The sequence below is a fragment of the Pogoniulus pusillus genome, chromosome 12 (genome assembly GCF_015220805.1).
Source record: "Pogoniulus pusillus isolate bPogPus1 chromosome 12, bPogPus1.pri, whole genome shotgun sequence".
Lineage (NCBI taxonomy): Eukaryota > Metazoa > Chordata > Aves > Piciformes > Lybiidae > Pogoniulus > Pogoniulus pusillus.
The window spans coordinates 25,355,774-25,375,496 of record NC_087275.1 but is presented as its reverse complement, the minus strand read 5'-3'; the positions used below and the strand labels follow the sequence as shown (position 1 = coordinate 25,375,496).

Sequence of the window (19,723 nt, the reverse complement as noted above, 5' to 3'; positions counted from 1 at the left end):
ATTACATAATGAAAAATGCCAAAAAAAACCTAGCAGAATCACTTGTCATTTCCTTACACAAAGCTGAAGTAAAAAGCTTTGACAGGTGTGACTTGCTCTATTTATCTCAATCAAAGGTTTCATTATTACACAGCTATGTATTCTGTCTTTTTTCCAAGATGCTGGAATTTGTTACTTTCCAGCAGATTTCAATTAAATATAAAAGAGGGGAGAGAGCCATTTGGAAGCACTGCACTCCTACACCTTGCTTTACTTGCTCTCCTTGCCAGACCATGCATGATACTGCTGCTAGCATGTGAATTATCCTGCCTGGGAGAACACAGTAACGGTTGAGGAATAAAGGTGAGGGAGAATAGGTTTAGGCTGGATCTTAAGAAGTTCTTCCGTACGAGGGTGGTCAGACTTTGGAACAGTCTGCCCAGGGAGGTTGTGGATGCCTCCTCCCTTGGGGTGTTCAAGACCGGGTCGGATGAGGTCGAGTCTAGTTGAGAAGCATTCCTGCCCACGGCAGAGAGGTTGGAGCAGGAAGGTCCCTTCCAGCCTAAGCTATTCTATGATTCTATGAAATATTCAAAGCAACCATATGCTGCCTGTTTTCTTGGCACAAAACCAAAGCAATGAGGTGTGCTCAGCATTACCTGCACAGGCAGGTTACAGAGAGAGGAATGGTCAGAAAAGCTATGCTTCTTGGGCAGTATGATTTAAAACTCACTTTAAAAATAATCACTGCTCTCAGGCAATCAACAAATCATACTACTAGGAATAATTGCTATTTCTCTCTGGATAGGGATGAGGGAACTGCAACAGATACCATGGGAACTTTTGGGTTGGTTTTGGTTGCTTTGGTATATTTATTGATCAAAAAGAAAAAAGAATCTGCTTGGCTTTGGACTGAGAACCCTTCCCAGACTATCATTCAGCTGGATAAATCTCCTTAGACTACAATGGAAAAAATCCTTATGAGTAATTGAAGTGTGTCTCAAATAAAGTTAGATCAAAACAGAAGAGCAAGCAGCATACAGCTGGTATCCAAATATGGGCTCCAGAACTGGACACAGACCTCACCTAGAGTACTGAGTCCAGTTCTGGAGCCCTCATTATAGGAAGGACATGGACCTGATGGAGTGGGTACAGAGGAGGGACACAAAAATGATCAGAGGGTTGGAACATCTCTGCTATGAGCTCAGGTTGAGGGAGCTGGGGTTATTAAATCTGGAGAGGTGAAGCCTCTGCAGGGACCTAATAGCAGCCTTCCAGTACCTGAAGGGGGCCTATAGGAAGGACAGAGAGAAGCTGTTTACAAAGGTCTGTAGTGACAGGATGAGGGGCGATGGGTTCAGGCAGAAGAGCAGATTTAGATTGGATGTGAGGAACAAGTTCTTTATTGTAAGTGTGGTGGAGCTCTGGAACAGGTTGCCCAGGGAGGTGGTTGAGGCTCCTTGCCTGGAGATATTCAAGGTGAGGCTTGATGGGGCCCTGTGCAGCCTGGTCTAGTGGGGATGTCCCTGCTGATTGAAGGGAGGCCAGACTAGATGACCTTTAGAGGTCCTTTCTGGCCTGGACTATTCTATGATTCTATGATATTAAGAAGTGTTTTCTAGCTTACCCATTTCTAGCTTACATTTTTCATACTTAGAGCTCTTTCACAGCCAACAAAAGCACAATTAAAAGCTCTCCAGTGAGGTGTAAAGACCTGTCACCTCTAACACTTTCTGAAACAGGAAGGCACAGCCAGAACATGTTGGAGCCACATGCTGGCCTTTTCTCTACTGCATCTGCTTTATTTCACTCCTTAGATTAATAGAGGAACTACCTCTTCAAAAATTTAGATATTATTTTATAAGCATGCCAATAGACTTCATCTCTAAGAGCATCTTTTGATGGGGCTGTTCAGACTGGAGAAGAGAAGGCTCCAAGGTGACCTTATTGTGGCCTTCCAGTATCTGAAGAGGGCCTACAAAAAAGCTGGGGAGAGACTTTTTAGGCTATTAGGGAGTGACAGGACTAGGAGCAATGGAGCAAAGCTGGAGATGAGGGGATTCAGACTGGACATGAGGAGGAAGTTCTTCACCATCAGAGTGGTGAGAGCCTGGAATGGGTTGCCCAGGGAGGTGGTTGAGACTCCATCCCTGGAGGTATTCAAGTCCAGGCTGGATGAGGCTCTGGCCATGCTGATCTAGGGTAGGGTGTCCCTGCCCATGGCGGGGGGGTTGCAACTACATGATCTTTGTGGTCCATTCCAACCCTGATTGATACTACAATTCTATTCAGAGTTCCTGTGTACTTACTAGGTTTGATTTGAAGCTTTAAAAAGCAGAAGGTAAAATTACAAGTTGATTTTTAGCAGAAAAAATCAAGAGTGCATTCAAGACTAAATTACTTGGAATCTCACATTAATAATTCAAATAGTTTCAATAAAATTTTAAATCTTATTAAAATAACTTCATGCTTTTGTGGTTTTTTTTAATCAATGTTTCTGAACTATTTTAGCTTACTTTTTCCTTTGTCCTAGCATCTACTTTCTTAGCAATAACTTCAATATAGTGGAGATTTGTTGGATTATCAAGTAGTGTTGTTGGTAATGACCACAACAACAGCTGGAAGTTATAGCAGAACCAGAAGGCATACAGAAAAGAATGTGACTCAGTGGGATACAGAAGGTTTGTAGCAGCTGGGAGGTGAGCTGGTAAGAGCAGTTCTCCAGAAAATGGTGATGAGATCGGAGAAACAGCTGTTCAAATGCAGGAGCAGGAAGCAGTGCTTGCAACCATGAAATCTGAATAGAAGATTCCTTTTTTCAAGACTTAAAAGTCAAGAAAGAGGAGGAAATTTGGTGAGCAAAAGGGGGAAATTTAGATGAGGTAGAATGATAAAGACATTGGATTCAATGGGAAATATTTTAAGAATCAGTATCTATTGTGACCTGCTGATCACAATAAGATATTCTGGTACCTGAGCCACTTTCTTAACAGAACTATGCTTTTTATTAGTCTTCTAATATACAGAAGTTGAATTAAGCAAAAAACAACAGCATCCTGGGGTATATATCCAGATGCTTTCTTTAGTCATGCTATACTGGCAACACATCTAATTTCCCAAGTTAACTTCATTTAACATTAGTCAGTCCTGCTGCTGCCAGTGCTGCACTAACTCTCAGTGATGTTAACAGTGTGTTGCAAGTTGTTAAGTGTACTTGGGCATGTCTTGCCTAGCAATAAGTAAGCTACCTCCATGACAGGCAGGCAATAACACACATGAAGCAGAAGGAAAGCACTGGTTGCACAGTGAGACTACTCATCACCAAAGGCAAAGGAAGACTGCAAGCACATAAAAGAAGGAGAAACTAAAATAAAAACATTTCATTGAAGCAGCACTTTAGTTGGTAAAGTGGTAAAAGGTGCTCCAGGAAAATTTCCCTTTTGAAGTTCTCTTTCCCATTACTTCTGAAGGAAGTTGTACTCCTTGCAATAAAACTATTCTCAACACTTAGACCCAGAGTCCAAACATTTTTAAAAGGAAGACATCAAAAAACCCTACAGAGACACCTGAAATCAACAGATGCAATTCATTCTACACTTTTTAACTTTTTCTCTTTTAAGAAGAAGAAAAGTCATCAAATATATCCAGTAAAATGTAAGAATTACTGTTTCTTCCAAATTTATATCAATCAAAGCAAACTGTCAACTGGTAGAACCTTGTCTTCAGTTATATTACTGTACCACAAGGATCAAATAACAGTTGGTGATGCTCAACAATATCAAACAGCAATATTGACCAACAGTTCATACAGCAAGTGAAATTAAACATAAAACAACCATCTACTACTTCAGCAAGTCTTCAGAAGTATTCAGTTATTTGAATTTGCAGTAGCAACATTTCTACCCTTAATTCATCCTGAAACATGACAAGGAAAGAAAATAGCAATAGAGGATAATTATAACAACAGGAAACAGAGTACTAGGAGACAAATAAAATCCCTGGTTTGATAGCTAGGGGGAGAAGGCAAATTAGGATATTTCATTAGTCTGTAATGTGGACAACTGTAATTCTAGTACACTTTTTTCCCACTACAGGGAAGAAAAAAAGATCACTTAATATATCAGCACTACCATCAGAAAAATCCAATGGCATAAGCAAGAACAGAACTGTCAGATCACAGATAAGGTCATCACTCTTATCTATACATATGTGGTTTACATCTTACAGTGACTGTATGCTTTTGGCTGATGCTCAGCCACTATGAATGCTATTATAATTACTAAGAGCCTTAACATTGGCCTTAGTGGGGCCAGAATTTCATCTTTATAGCAACAAGTTGCTGTTAGAATATGATTTACTATGGATAAATGCAATTGTCTAAGAGATGTCTAAGGACTTGTCTCATTAGGACAGAGTGCAGCTTGTCCAACCTTTTCTAAAGACTCTTCAACAACAAAGACATATGCTCAGGTAATTTATTCCAATATTTGACCTATTTTGCTACAAGAAGTTTTATATCTAACCTAATCCTGAGGCTGTACCCACTTAGCCTGTCTGACTGCAGTACTTTTCACATTCATGGATAGCCTGTGCCATGGTTTAAGTCAGTCCTGATATTCTCTATGCACCATTTTGCAAACAATCATGTACTTCCCTAGCACTGTGTCTACTCTAAATCTGACTACCTGGCTTCTCAGAATGTTGCAACAGCCAGTATCAAGATACTGAAAGATATGACATTTACTGCTTCTCCTCTAATTGAAGATTTGCTATGCTATGGAAGGAAACTGAGAAAAAAATAGCATATTGACTCATGTTCTGCCTGGAAAAAAAAATCAGAAGTGAATGTGCCCCGAATTCACACCATCAGTCATTTCACAGCACCCTCCATGTCTACATAATCTAAGCTGGTAGTAACAAGAGTAAGAATAGCAGAGTGTTTAGCACTGTCCTACGCAATTATTTGCTTGTTGCTTTGAAGAAACGAATTCCCTTTCATTCAATAGCTAAAGCACTGGAATGGGAGGGGAAGTTTAAAAAAATAATAACATTGACTCATCCAAGATATATTTCCAGTGTTCATTTCTTTCTTTCAGGTAAAATTACAGCTAATGCAATAGGTTTATGTCCTGTGGAAGTGATCTCCAGGTGCTTGTTCTGAAGCTGGTTCATAACATCAAAAATTAAATTTTCTTTTCAGTTCATTGTTCTCCAGATACATGGAAACCCCAAACTCTCCATTTCTAAAGCACTGTTCAACAGGTTTAGATTTAAGTTTTCCTACAGCACTCCCTGTTGAAACCTATTGCCAATAAAAGGCAATTTTCCTCATGTAATAAGCCATAAAGTCTCACATCTTCAACTTATTTCACTCAATTCAAGCAGAATTCTCTCTTTCAAACAGAGAACAACTTTGTCAATCATTATGACACATAAAACACCTCTACTTTTGCAGTCCCTTGGTAATCTGAGAATTAAAGCACAAACAGGTGCAAAAAGAAAACACTCCTAGCCTGTAGTTTAATGAATGTGTGGTAAGATGTTTCCTTTTAAGTTTATAACTTTTCCACTTTTAAGTCACTGAGAAAGTGTTTTCTTTGTGTATGTGAACAGTTAATGAAAGCAGAAACTGAGATATAAAGGTTACCTCAGAACTTGTTTACTTAAGAACTGGATTACTATTATAAAACCACAGAAAACACCAAAATGTGCATCTAAGACATCTATAATTCCCTGACCATAGAAACACCACAAACCCTGATTTTAATTCAGCATAATCATCACTGCCCCATAAACCTACCTCTTTTGGTGTGAAGGACAAGAAGCATTGCAAAGCTGACTTTCCCTTTAAGTTAACCAAATATGAATAAGGCTTTGAAGAACAGCAGTCAACCACTGTCAAGCAAAAATCAGAATTCAATTACAGATGTTATTACACTAAATATCAACTTGTAATAGTTGCAGTACTTCAAAGTTATTTCCAACATAAAGTGTCTACAGATTTGTATGACAAACATTCCTCAAAATTATGAATTAGCATTGTATTTCTCATAAGGATTCTAGAGGTGATTTTGAGAAGTGTTAAATCATCAAGCCACTTTCATTAAAGTTATTGATTTGGGAAAACACAATCTTTCAGGAAAATCTCACTGTCATTTACCTTTGAGTAAAAGTGTTAGGCAAACATAGTTAATAACAAAATCTAATATTACAAGGAGAAATATAGTTGGCTGAAACTGCCTTTTTTTCTTCTCTAAATGACTTTTAGGTGTAATCTACACAACAAGAGTTTATCAGGAAGGCTTGCTTCATTTTTCAAACTTTCACATCCAATTTATGGCACTGGCAGAAGCACAGGTTTCTAACAGATAAGGTAACATTCATCTGAAATCAGCATTCATCCTGAAACACCAGGATCAGTATTCATCCACCATCCACCACTTAAACACTGCTGGACCTGACTGGATGTCACATTATTTATTTCAAGCACAAATTCTGATTTAGAAATCATGTGCAATGAGTTGATTCCCAGGCTGGCTATTGCCTGTTACAGGCAATTCTCCTCTAAGTTAAGACGACTGAAAAAGTGCCCTCACCTCCTCTGTAAAGTGCACCACAGGGTAAGAAAACCCTTCTGGTTTTGTCAGATCATCATCCACATATAGTTCTACATAAAGATACAACTAGATATTATAATACTGTCTGCAAAATAGAGAGTCCTGATTTCCTGAGCTTCCAGGGACAAGAGGCCATATAAGCACAGCTGCAAAATTCTCTCATGAATAAAAGATATTGAACAGCAAAGGAGCTGCCACGACTTAAGTAGAAAAGGGACAGGCAACAGTGAGTGAAAGGCAATTTCACATACTGCCCCAATGCCATTCTGAGCTGGCCATCATGCAGAACAGAGTTCCTGTGATTAACAAGCAGACATGTCTGTACCACTAGGAAAAAGAGAAGTCCAGACCTTTACACTGATGAACTGAAAGGCAAACACTGTCAAAACAGTGGGTAAAAGTTGTTCAGCTTTGGTTGTTAAAGTATTGAGGTTTGGGAGTTTTCAGTTTTAACATTCTTCAGTAATTAGTAAGGGGGGGAGAGGAGGAGGAAAGATTTTTCTTTTTAATTAAACATTTAAAATAGATAAATAAAATCAGTTTACAGGCAACTTGACATTTTCCAAATGCTTATTTGAGGCAAATGTCCCTTTACAGGCAAACCATAATGCTCCTTTCAATTTAAATTAAGTAGTATTCCTTACATCAGAGCATTTGTATACCAGAAATAGCCAGATTTTTCTCTTAGCATTATTCATTCATTGAAAATTCTGATCTAGCAAAAGCAAATACCTGAATGGTCATTAGCACTCAACTTAAAGTCCTTATAGTTAGAAAAATCAAACTGCACTCTGGTACATGCTTGTCCTTTGTTCTGCAGCAAAAAGGGAATTGATTTTGTAGAACCAAGATAAACATCACCAAAGTCAAATAGTTCCTGTAAGTTTAAAGAGAAAAAAAAAAAACAGTCAAAGGACTGTAAAGTCATTTTTTTTAATTGAATACAGCATACAAAATAATTGTGCAAAGATCACAATTTATAACACAGCAGACTTGGTAAATCAATAGTCCTTCACAACTCTTAACTTAAAAGTCTTTCAGATCATAACATGTAACAATTGAGAATTCAATAGCTAAGTCCAGGTACACCATCACAAAAGTTTTCATCATTCAGTAAACAGATCAGTAGATTACTTATCCCCTTCCTGCATTTTTCCCCACTCTGTAGTTACTTTAAAAGAATCCTCTCCCTTTTAACATACATTTTGCAGACTGCCAAGTTCAAAGGCTGCCAGCTATCATTTAGGGCAATTGTTATACATCTATTCAGTTTACTGTCTCTTCCCAAGTTCTTCAATCATTTTCTCAGGAAGATAGTATAGCAAAAAATGAAAAAGTAGGGATGAACCACTATGACATCTAAACAAAGCAAAGCACTATCAATCTTATCAGTTGCTACAATTTCTTCACACTTACCAAATCAATGTCTATTTCAGGGACCTCTACAAATCCACTAATCCGAAGCACTAATGCTCCCGAATTGCGCACTGCTACCTAAGTGAACAGATGACAGTGTGGTTATTGACAAAGTCATTTCAACAATTATCTCACCAAATCCTTCACCATTACATGAAAACTTTAAAAACCAAACCATCCAAACAAACAAAAGTACTAGAAACTCAAAACAAACAAGAGAAAAAAAATCCAATGCTACAAAACCTACTTGACAGAGTGGAGAGAGACATCCAGCATAATTCATAATGAAAACATGACAATAACTCTTATAATACAACACATTTTTGTTATGGAAATATAAAGAAGAAAATATCTTCATTGCCTAGATGATACATATGCAGATACCAGTGAGATTTGACTCAAAAAAGAACAAATTCTGCCTCTGAGGCACACCTTACATGGGACAGTCATAGCTATCAACAAAAAGCAAAAGAAGCAAGCAAACAAACACAACACACAAAAAACCATGACCAACAGCAACAACCAATTTCATTTTAGGAAAGGCCACTGTTCTGCAGACAAAAAGTCTATTGCAGGAGGCTGTATCACTAGAATGAACAGTTCTCTTCAATGGAAGAAAGCTGAGTAGATGGGTAAGATCTATCAGCAGCTCGGAGGTTTGGAAAGTACACTACAACATTAATCACTTGACAGAGGGGTTGGTACAAAGTAGACACTATTGTTCTTAGCAATGCTAAACCCGTTTTAAGAAGGGGGAAAAAGATTAAAGGGATACTAGATTTCAGCAAGCATAAAATAGGCAGCCACAGAACACAGAGGTAGCAAAAATGAGCCCCACAATAGCATTTTTTTTCCCGTTCTCACTTGTCTGACCAAGGCCAGGTTTAGGGATCAGGCACGCTTAAAACAAAACAGTATCAGATGTTTATTGCACTGCTATTATCAAATCAAATCTACTAGTAAATCCAGCTCTGAGATAACCATAAAAACAAGTCGAGAAATTAAAGACACTGCAGTATTCCAGTTCTACTTCTCTATAGATCACAAAGCCTGCAGATATGTTTACATATCTTCTGAAGGTTATCACAGAAGTTTCAACATCTTGCCAATGCTATATAATATGAATCTGCTCTGTTTTGATACATGAAAGCAAGACTGAGATAAAACAATAGAATAGGTTATAGCAGCCATTAATTTTTCTTTTTTTTTTAACCTTAAAAATAGTTAGAACACTGGAGATAAGATCCAAAAGAGTCAAACATACACATATCTATACACATAAGCACATAACACTCAAAAGACAAAGGTCTTCCAGTTTTGAATACCTCCACTCTTGTATCAAAACTCATTTTTGCATTCAGTGAAAAATAGATGTTGAGAACAGCATGGCCTCCCACAGGTACCACCCCTTCAGAAGGGGTGATCATCATTCCAGGCAGTGGGTTTGAATCAGGAACCTTCAAAACACAAACATGAAACATTAATAATATTGAGAGGGGGAAAAAAACCCACAACCAAACAATAAACAAACAAAACAAAACCCACAACACAAAACACTGGTGGGCAAGGGGAGCTGTTTTGCTTGTTGGGGCTTTTAACAGCAATAGATCTGTCATGAATATTTTATTTTCTTATAAGAACCTCTATAACAGGGAACTGCTTGAACAAGTCCAGTGCAGAGCCACAAAGACGGTGATGAGAGAGGAATATCTCCTTTACGATGAAAGGCTGAGGGAGCTGAGTTTCTTTAGCTTGGAGGAGACCTAAGGGTTAATAAATACATGAAGGGTGAGTGTCAGGAGGACAGAGCCAGGCTCTTCTCAGTGCTGTCCAGTGATAGGACAAGGGGCAACACCTGCAAGCTGGAGCATAGGAGGTTCCACATGAACATAAAGAAAAACTTTTCAACTGAGGGTGACAAAACACTGGACAGGCCACCCAGATCCTCCTCTGGAGACATACAGATGAGACCAGTGAGGGGGCTGGAGGGAAAAGTCTTAAGAAGAGAGGCTAAGGGACCTGGGGAGAAGTGGGGACTTACAGGAGGCCTTATCACTCTACAACCACTTGAAGGGAAGTTGTAGTCAGGTTGGGGTCAGGCTCTTCTCCCAGGTAACTAGGGACAGGTCAAGAAGGCATGGTCTGAAGCTGCACCAGGGGAGGTTTAGGTTGGATATTAGGAAGCACTTCCTCATGGAAAGGCTGGTTAGGCACTGAAATGGACTGCTCAGGGAGATGTTGTTAGGTTGTTAGGGATCGCTGTCCCTGGAGGTCTTTAAGAAAAGATTAGATGTGGCCCTTGGCAGTCTGGTTTAGATGATGTGGTGTTGTTAGGTTATAGGCTGGACTTGATGATCTCAGAGGTCCTTTGCAGCCCTGGTGATTCCATGATTCTATGATTCAACATTTGCCTGGATGAATATCTGTTACCTGCCCTAGGTCATCCCACTCTGGCAGGGGGGTTTGACTAGGTGATCTTTCAAGGTCCCTTCCAACCCCTAATGTTCTGGGATTTTGTGAACATACAATGCTAACTTGGACTGAGAAGCCTGGGGCAAAAATACAGGTAAACAAAGTAACGCATTCCTAAAGACGATGATTATCAGCTTCTTCTATTGCCATGGATACAACTGTGAAATAATTTTTGCACATCAGTGGACAATTTCACAATCTGTTTTTTAGGGTTTTTTTTTCACAAAGTTACTAAAATTAAGAGCTGCTTTCTAGCATGGTTCCAGAACATTCTACAAGGCAATTTTTCAGAAATTCTTCACTGCTGGTTTTCCGTTTACACTAAGATGACAGGTGTAATGGTTTGGGTGTTACCCACCCCTCCACACTTAAGAAAATCACCCAGACTAGACTCAGCAGCTGGAAATTAAAGAATGAAGCACAATATACAAGCAGATATTTACAATATATACAGCTACAGACAGGAATATATAAGTTAAAATGTAACACAGAAACACAACAGTCCTTCCAGAAATCAGAGTCCCCAGAAGGGCCTCCCAACCACCCTTTCACCTCCTTTCCATCCCTCTACCTTATCCCAGACTTTGCCTTACATTCAAGGTGAGTTTGGAGAATCAGCCAGGGGGGTTAGGAAGCAGACGGATTAGTCACAGAGACAGCAGGTTAGGGAGAGAGAAGGGAGGCAGCGCAAAAAAAAGAGAGCAACTGTGTTATCCATATTTATGTTCTCATTTTTATGCATCTCAGCAAGCCTGTGAGTGAAGTAGACATCATCCTTGTTTCCTCTTCACAGTCTATAATCTACTTCTTTTCACCAAAATATCCCAGCTAGGCTCAAACTAGCACAATAGGACACGGGATCCTAATTCTGTAGAATTGAGTAACGATACTAGGAGTAAACACACAGTTTACCCACAATTAGTTAGGACAAAATACAACTTCCTCTCTTCTAATGTACTAATAGTTCTAACCAACAGTCTTTCAATAACTGAAAACACAGAACTGTGACATAATCTGATAAAAATGAACTTCTCTCTCCCCACTCCAAGAAGTAAAATACGCTCTAAGTAATTTCAGCTTACTTGGAAGTATGCGTGATTGTGTCCTGTGTTTTGAAGAATGGCTGTCTTACAAGTAGATAAACCCATGGGACTATGGCTGAAGGATATTCTTTGTTCCACAAACTGAACTTTAGCATTACCAAGCTATAAAGACAGAAAACAAGCATACTAAATAACATTCTACTAAGTATAAATAAATGATTCAGCCTAATTTTCTTTTCATTACGTACTTGTGGAAATGCCTAGATTAGAAGAAGTATTTAAATAGACAAACAGTTTAAATGCAAGACAAGATTTATGCAATGTATTAAGCTCACCTAGATTCAAAGTGAACAGACACAGCCCCAGAGATATTTCTGGGTTAATTTCAAGACAAATAACAATATTTTAACTAAATGTAATGTAACAGCAAAGGCCTCGTGATAATTTCTAATCCTAAAGGTGTGATCAGGACAAGATACTGCAGAGATTTTAATAGCAATAGAAATATCAACATTCTAATGTACACACATCTGGCATTACATATGGCAATTTCCAAGGCTTCAAAAGAGTAAGGGGAAAAAAAATCAAAGCAAGAGCAGTCACATCAAAAGGGAAGGGAAAAGTTTTATTTGCTCTCAAAATGTAATTTCTACAGCAGCAACCAGTAGACTACAGTGAGGGAAAAAAATGTTTGTCTCCTTCATACTCCCTGGCATGTAACATAAGATAACAAATCATTTGTCTAAGCTGAACTTCACTGTCTAGAAGACTGTCCAGAACAATGCTTTTCAAAGTATCAAATATGATGTGAAAATAAAAAGGTAAAGTTATGTTACAAGCTGTTGTTATCCTGAAGCTCTGAAATATACCTGCCCCTACTCACCCTGATTTTTGTCCCTTTAGTATGTAACTGAAGAACTATCATAGCACCTCTCAACCTTTGTTTGACAAAACTAAGTGAGCCAAGAAGAACATTTACCACTTGGTATGTAAGGACCACTAAGGAAGTATGTCATTAAAAGCAAGAGAAAGGCAAATTGTCTTTGTCTTGCTTTCTCACTGTCCTTGGAGTAATATTCTTTTATTAAACAAGCCAAATAAAAGCCACGTGAAATTATTTTTTGTGTGTATGAGAACAGAAATATATTTCAGAAATCACCTGCTTAAAAAAAAAACCAAAAAACAAAAGACCTACATTTTGCTTCTCTAAGTTTGCTGTCTGAATTCTTACCTTTGCAAAGCATTTCAAGTTAATTGTGTTTCCTTCACGCACGCACAAGTTGAATTCTCCTGCCTCTGGAGAGCTGAACCCTGGATACCAAATAACTTCACATTCCAGATCACTATAGGCCTCCACAAAGCCTAAATAAATGGGCATAATTTACATGCTACAGGATATGTATGTATAATCATAGAATTATATTGTATAAGTAGAAATAACTTAAGCACATTAAAGTGAAATGGCCTTCTGTTACTGAAGACTAAGCCTACATTTCAAAGGTGTTGAGCAGTACATTGAATTAAGCAAAATTAGTTTGATTTCTCAACATACTTGCACAATCTGTTTATTGGTATGCTGCAATAAAGCATATTTTGCTGTCTTTTTTCTTTTAAAATCAATTAAGGAACAGACTACCTTTCTTGTAGAATAACTTCAGGAAAGACCATATACATTTTATCAATTGCAACTGAGTCTGAAGTTGTATCAGCAGAGACAATCTTTTTTTCTTAAGAATCAGAGCACATCAAGCCTCTTGATTCAGCCAAATCTTGTTTGAACTGAGTAATACCAATTCAGTTAGCAGTTAGTGCTTTAATAGTGGATCTCTGACTTAACCCCTGCAGAACACTATCTTTCAAAGGAGAGAAGGTAGAAGCTAATGTCTCACCCACTTGTAACAAATATTGATCCATAATCAAAGTGGAAACTAATCCCAGACTGAATTCCATTCCTGTCACTCAGACCGTCTACACAAACTTAGCAGCTTCATTCACACGGTGCTTTTGGAACACTTCCTGTCTTGATGAGCTCTAGGATATTTCTAACTGCCATTAAACAACTATTTCATTTCTGAAATATCAGCAATCTGTGCTGAGGAAAATGGCTACATAAGCACTGCTGGTTGGACACAGAATCAACTAACTCGACTGTGTATGCCCTCAAGGTAGGGCTTATACAGGGGGTGCTCTGTGGTATCAATGCTCTGAACTGATACAACTTTTGGGATACACCCATACTGACCAAAATTCCAAAACCACAGTTTATAGCACCAGCTGAATGTTCATCTTGATAGTACTGATATTACAGATACGAGCACACACACTGTACTTGCATAGTATACCTTTGGCTGGCCGTACAGAAAATGCATTTCCTCTATCCGTAATTACAGGCTTCCAAGTGAACTCAGCAGGATGGTTTCTGGGATTGTATACCCTGACAGTTGTTCTGAATTCTGTCTCTGCCAGGTACCCAGGAATAGGATTTAAAATCAGCTCCCTTGCAGACAGCTCAAGTTGAACAGACACTGCTTTTGCAACCACAAGCACATGCCCAAAGTGTTGGTTGTTTATTGTGTAAGCGAAAGATCTGTAACATAAATATATATATATATATTTAATGTATTTATTATGTTACAGTCAGAGTCAAAAATTACATGAAATATAATTATTAGTAAGAACACATTTAACAAAACAATTGAGTGTGAACACACGATTAAGAATCATAGAATCAACCAGGTTGGAAGAGATCTCCAAGATCATCCAGTCCAACCCAGCACCCAGCCCTGTCCAATCAACTAGACCATGGCCTTATTTAGTCTTTTCTTGAACACCTCCAGGGACGGCGACTTTGCCACCTCCCTGGGCAGCCCATTCAAATGGCAAATCACTCTCTCTGGCAAGAACTTCCTCCTAACATCCAGCCTAGACCTCCCTCGGCACAACTTGAGACTGTGTCCCCTTGTTCTGTTGCTGGTTGCAAGAGAGAGCAGTTTGTCAGTTTTTGCATACAATTGAAATCACATCAAATGTGAAGATCTTCCCAAAGGATGACCAGCCTCATGCAGATATTCTACAAGCATCAGTAAATTGAGAGTTCCATCACCATAATAGAAGGCTGGAAAACGCTTTGCCTATACATTTACCCATGAGCTATGCCAATAGATTTGAGCACAGCAGCGGTGGAATACTATGCTGGAAAGAGCACAGTGTTTTCCATGAAATTTCTTCTAAGCAATACACCATAACAGAAATCTTTTTCCTCGATAAACCCAGGGCTAGGCTATAAGGGCTTTTGACAGGATAGTTTATAGGGTTTTTTTAAAGCCTAAGAAACATTACTAGCAAAATTTTGCCAGATAAAGCTGCATTAATTATTGCAATATCACCATAAATGAGTGTGCACCATTAACACCATAATTATAATGAGGGTTTTTTCATTCTGCTACTGCAAAGAAAACATAGAAATCAAGGTCAGTATAAAACTTACTTTTTAAACATTCCAAGAGTGCTTGTCTCAAACACAATTGGAATATGAGTCTTTGTAAGAGGAGGCACCACCTGAGACAATGGACTCGTTCGCTGCAATTCATCAATTTCAATATCAATTTTTACCCATATGTGAACTAACAAGTTATTGATGATGTGTAGTTTTCTAGTTGTTGTAGAATACACACAAACATCACCAAAATCCACAGTAGAAGGAGCTGGAATGAATAAGAAATTATTCTATGAATCTATGAATCTTCGACACTATGAAGTAAAAATTCATGTAAGGAAGCATAACTACTAAAAGATTATGATCAAAACATTTTAGTACCTCAAGTGACAGAATTAGTCAGCTAGAATAATTCTGTAGCAGAATAAACTCACATTAAAGTTTGGAAGTAAACACTATGCATGTTCTGTGAATGTTTTCAGTAGTGCAACCCCAAAGCCAGCAAAAATATTTATTTTCTAATTATGTCTAATTTAGCCAGCTATTAAAACAGGAAAAGCAATGTGCTAGTTACTAAGGGCATTATCAGTAATCATAAATGCTTTCTTATTAATTGGATATTTGAATGGCTAGGCAACCAGAAAGTCACCAAGAGTTTACATACTTAACCTTTTGATTTGTTCCCTGACCTCTTGGTTTAATAATTCATGTCATTTGACGGTGACAGAATCATCTCATTATTTTGTTTACTGCTATCACCAGTTTTCATAGTGATCTGCAACCACTGGGGCTCATAGCACTAATCAAACATCCTACAAAATTCAAAAGGTAGATTTTGTATTAATATGTTTATCTTGTTCTACCTTTCCCTAAGTGTATCTGTATGTGCAGCTTCACTACTCCAGTTCTGCCTTCATTAACAATTTGTCAAGTCCAGAAAGCACTGGAAACTTCCATTTTGCTGCTAAATAATTTTACTGAATAAAAACTGACCTTAAAATAGACCAGTTGCAGTACCAAGTGCTGTTTCTAGATGAGTCCCTCAGACTTTAGGAGGTGCAACTCCATCACAAAGCATTCCAATAAAACTACTTTGAAGGGAAATCTGGAAGAATTTTCACTTTTTGGGGGGGATATCATTGTTCATTTTTCAGTCCCAGAAATACAAGTCTGAATACTCCCATGAATCTTGCTGATATTAATTCAGTGTTCTTTATGTATGGATTAGGAACTTCCCCCCACAACTATTGAAACTTACCAGAGCAGCTCAGACAGCGGGGAAGATGAAGCTCTATTTACATCAAAGCTAAATTTACAAGCATACATACACATCACATTTGCAAGTACTTACAGTTATATACAAATTAGAAATAACACAGAAATCCAAATTCCATACCAGACAAAAAAACTGCCCAGAAGGAGCTCAAAGCCCTCTCTCTCCCAGACAGACAAATAATCAGCAAAGCTTACTTGTTATCTGTTAGTGGAAGAAATTAGAGCAAAGGGGGTGTGAAAGGAGCAAGGGTTCCGAGACAGAAGTGAGAGAATTATTTACATTTTGGCTTTTTATCCCTCTCAGCAAATCAATGAATGATATAGATTCTGTCATTATTTTCTCTTTACAACCAATGATCTAATTTCTCTCATTAGACTATTCCAATTAGCCTCAAACCAGCACACTTTATTATGAGGGTATCAGAACACTGGAACTGCTTGCTTACAGAGGTAGTCCAGGCCCCATCGCTGGAGATGTTGAAGGCCAAATTTCATGGAGCTCTGAGCAACCTGACCTAGTCAAAAACGTCTGTGCTCATTCTAGGGGTGCTGGACACAAAGTGTCCTGCAAAGGTCCCTTCCGACCCAATACATTCTGTGATTTTCTGAGGACCACAATGTTTTAGTTAAACACTACTTCAGAAATGAAGCCACCACCAAATTTAGCTTTTTTCTATTTATGGTGAACAAATATGAACATAAATTGTGTTACTATAAATAAGTGCTTTTACAACAACTACACACATACAGGAACCAAATTAAAAGTCTTACCAATGACTATTTGATGAAGCTGCTTGGATGTCAAAGTTCTACTACAGTCTTCCTTCTCTTGAGCAGAAGATGGCAGAGCACTAAGCCCACTCATAACCTGTGATAAGCACAAGACACCATCTCAGAGCAGGATCAATATTCTTATGCTTTTTTATATGGGAACATTATGTTTTCATTATGTTATTAAGCATTTAACTTACTTCTTTGACTGAAGATTTAGAACCAATTGCCTCCAATTTTCGACTAGTTAATAGGCAATTCTCTTCTAAAGGGAGCATTTTGAACTGTAGCTTCTCCTTGTGAATATCTGTGAGCGAGATCTTTGGTGACAAGAGCCCTTCAGCTGGTACAAGGCCTATGTTCACAGGATTATTATAGATATAAAACTGCCTGTAGAGGGGGGGAGGGGGATTAAAAACAAATATAGGAGTAGTCCATGTTCCACACATGCTATTTAAGATTTTTAAACATAATAAATAATATCTAAGTAAGAATATTATTTTTAAACCCCTCAAGTGCAGTAAATGCCTTGAAGAGTCTTCTATTATATTATTAATCCTTGCCTGAATAGCTGTTTCATTTGTGGCAATTGCTTCGCTAAATAGGTTGCTAGTTATACCATATTGTGTCATATCTAAAATACCTCTTACAGAACAATTGAAATCAAGCACTTAAAAGTTAGTAAATGTCAAGATAATAATGGAGCCTTTAATTATATATGTCTGACTAGGTCCATTTAAAACCCAGTTTTCAGAACAATTAACTTTTCTTGGTTGAAGTTCAACTCCAATTTCACTCACAACCAAGAGATTTGAAACTTCCACAGAATCATAGAATCAATCCAGTGGGAAGAGACCTCTAAGATCATCCAGTCCAACCTAGCACCCAGCCCTGTCCAATCAACTAGACCATGACACTAAGTGACCCATCCAGTTTTTTCTTGAACACCTCCAGGGATGGTGAATCCAGCACCTCCCTGGGCAGCCCATTCCAATGGCAAATCACTCCCTCTGGCAAGAACTTCCTCCTACCATCCAGCCTATACCTCCTCCAGCACAACTTGAGACTGTGTGTCCCCTTGTTCTGTTGCTGGTTGTCTGGGAGAAGAGACTGACCCCCACCTAGCTACAGCCTCCCTTCAGGTAGTTGTATACAGCAATTAGATCACCCCTGAGCCCCCTCTTCTCCATACTAAACAACCCCAGCTCCCTCAGCCTCTCCTCACAGGGCTGTGTTCCAGGCCTCTCACAAGCTTCATCACCCTTCTCTGGACATGTTCCAGTATCTCAACATCTGTCTTGAATTGAGGAGCCCAGAACTGGACACAGATCCTACACAGATGTTTTGTATTAAGTATTCAGAAATTTACTACTATTTTTAATAGGAACAGTGCAACTCATCTGATACCTGACATTTTCCTTTCTGTTTTTGATTTTCATGCAGTGTACACTGGATATTTGCAATATGTTGCATAAATCCAACATTTGTTGCATGAAAGGAACACACCAATTCCTTTAAATAAAACCATGCATCATGAGCACACATAAAAGTAGACTAAATCCAGCTCTGTGGGCCTTATCTGATTTCTAAGATGTATAAATAAAGGAAATTAAGATCAGAACAGTAATCCACTGGCAATAATTTTTAACTAGTGTGTGTTGCAAACTTGACACTCTTAAGGTATTGCTCCTCTTGCTTCAGAAGTTCTACACTCTTTTATTCTTTTTAAAATAAGACTTTAAAGTAGTAGAGCTGTGACTTCTGCTTTTCTATTATTTTGTCCTATAGCATGCCAACCATATAGACAAATTCATTAAGTGAGAAATTACTATAAGGCTAAAAGACAATACAATCCTTTCATCTTATCTGCTTCATTCCACAAATTATATCATCATTTCCATATTGAATCATCTTATGGGGTGAGCTGGACATACCAGCATTCACAGAATGTCAGGGGCTGGAAAAGACCTTGAAAGATCATCTAGTCCAATCCCCTGCCAGAGCAGGATCACCTATACCAGATCGCACAGGAATGCATCCAGGCAGGTCTTGAGTAGTTCCAGAGAGGGAGACTTCATGACCCCCCTAAGTAATAAATTGTACATAGAACCATAGAATCATAGAATCAACCAGGTTGGAAGAGACCTCCAAGATCATCCAGGCCAACCTAGCACCCAGCCCTATCCAGTCAACTAGACCATGGCACTTCAGCTTACTGTCTATCAGTAACCCCCAGGTCCCTTTCCTCCTGAGTGGCTGGAGAGCAGTCAGGAGGAAAGGGACCTGGGGGTACTGATAGACAGTAAGCTGAAGATGAGCCAGCAGTGTGCCCAGGTGGCCAACAGAGCCAATGGCATCCTGGCCTGCATCAGGAACAGTGTGGCCAGTAGGTCAAGGGAGGTTATTCTGCCCCTGTACTCAGCACTGGTCAGACCACACCTTGAGTGCTGTGTCCAGTTCTGGGCCCCTCAATTCAAGAAGGATGATGAGGTGCTGGAACATGTCCAGAGAAGGGCAACAAAGCTGGTGAGGGGCCTGGAGCACAAATCCTATGAGGAGAAGTTGAGGGAGCTGGGCCTGTTTAGCCTGGAGAAGAGGAGGCTCAGGGGTGATCTTATTACTGTCTACAACTACCTGAAAGGGCATTGTAGCCAGGTGGGGGGCAGCCTCTTCTCCCAGGTAACAAGCAATAGAACAAGGGGACACAGTCTCAA

General features: G+C 38.8%; 1 protein-coding gene across 1 annotated transcript in view; it reads right to left on the bottom strand.

Annotated features, from left to right (window-relative positions):
- CFAP47 (cilia and flagella associated protein 47) overlaps window positions 1-19,723 on the bottom strand; it is a 287,488-nt gene that overhangs the window by 251,795 nt on the left and 15,970 nt on the right. Inside the window, exons 12-21 of the mRNA XM_064151944.1 lie at window positions 17,210-17,399; window positions 17,010-17,106; window positions 15,015-15,231; window positions 13,870-14,114; window positions 12,759-12,889; window positions 11,567-11,689; window positions 9,338-9,469; window positions 8,013-8,090; window positions 7,329-7,473; window positions 5,780-5,874 (exon numbers count right to left, since the gene is read on the bottom strand). Coding sequence (XP_064008014.1) covers window positions 5,780-5,874; window positions 7,329-7,473; window positions 8,013-8,090; window positions 9,338-9,469; window positions 11,567-11,689; window positions 12,759-12,889; window positions 13,870-14,114; window positions 15,015-15,231; window positions 17,010-17,106; window positions 17,210-17,399 — 1,453 coding nt within the window. The remainder of the gene's footprint in view (window positions 1-5,779; window positions 5,875-7,328; window positions 7,474-8,012; window positions 8,091-9,337; window positions 9,470-11,566; window positions 11,690-12,758; window positions 12,890-13,869; window positions 14,115-15,014; window positions 15,232-17,009; window positions 17,107-17,209; window positions 17,400-19,723) is intronic.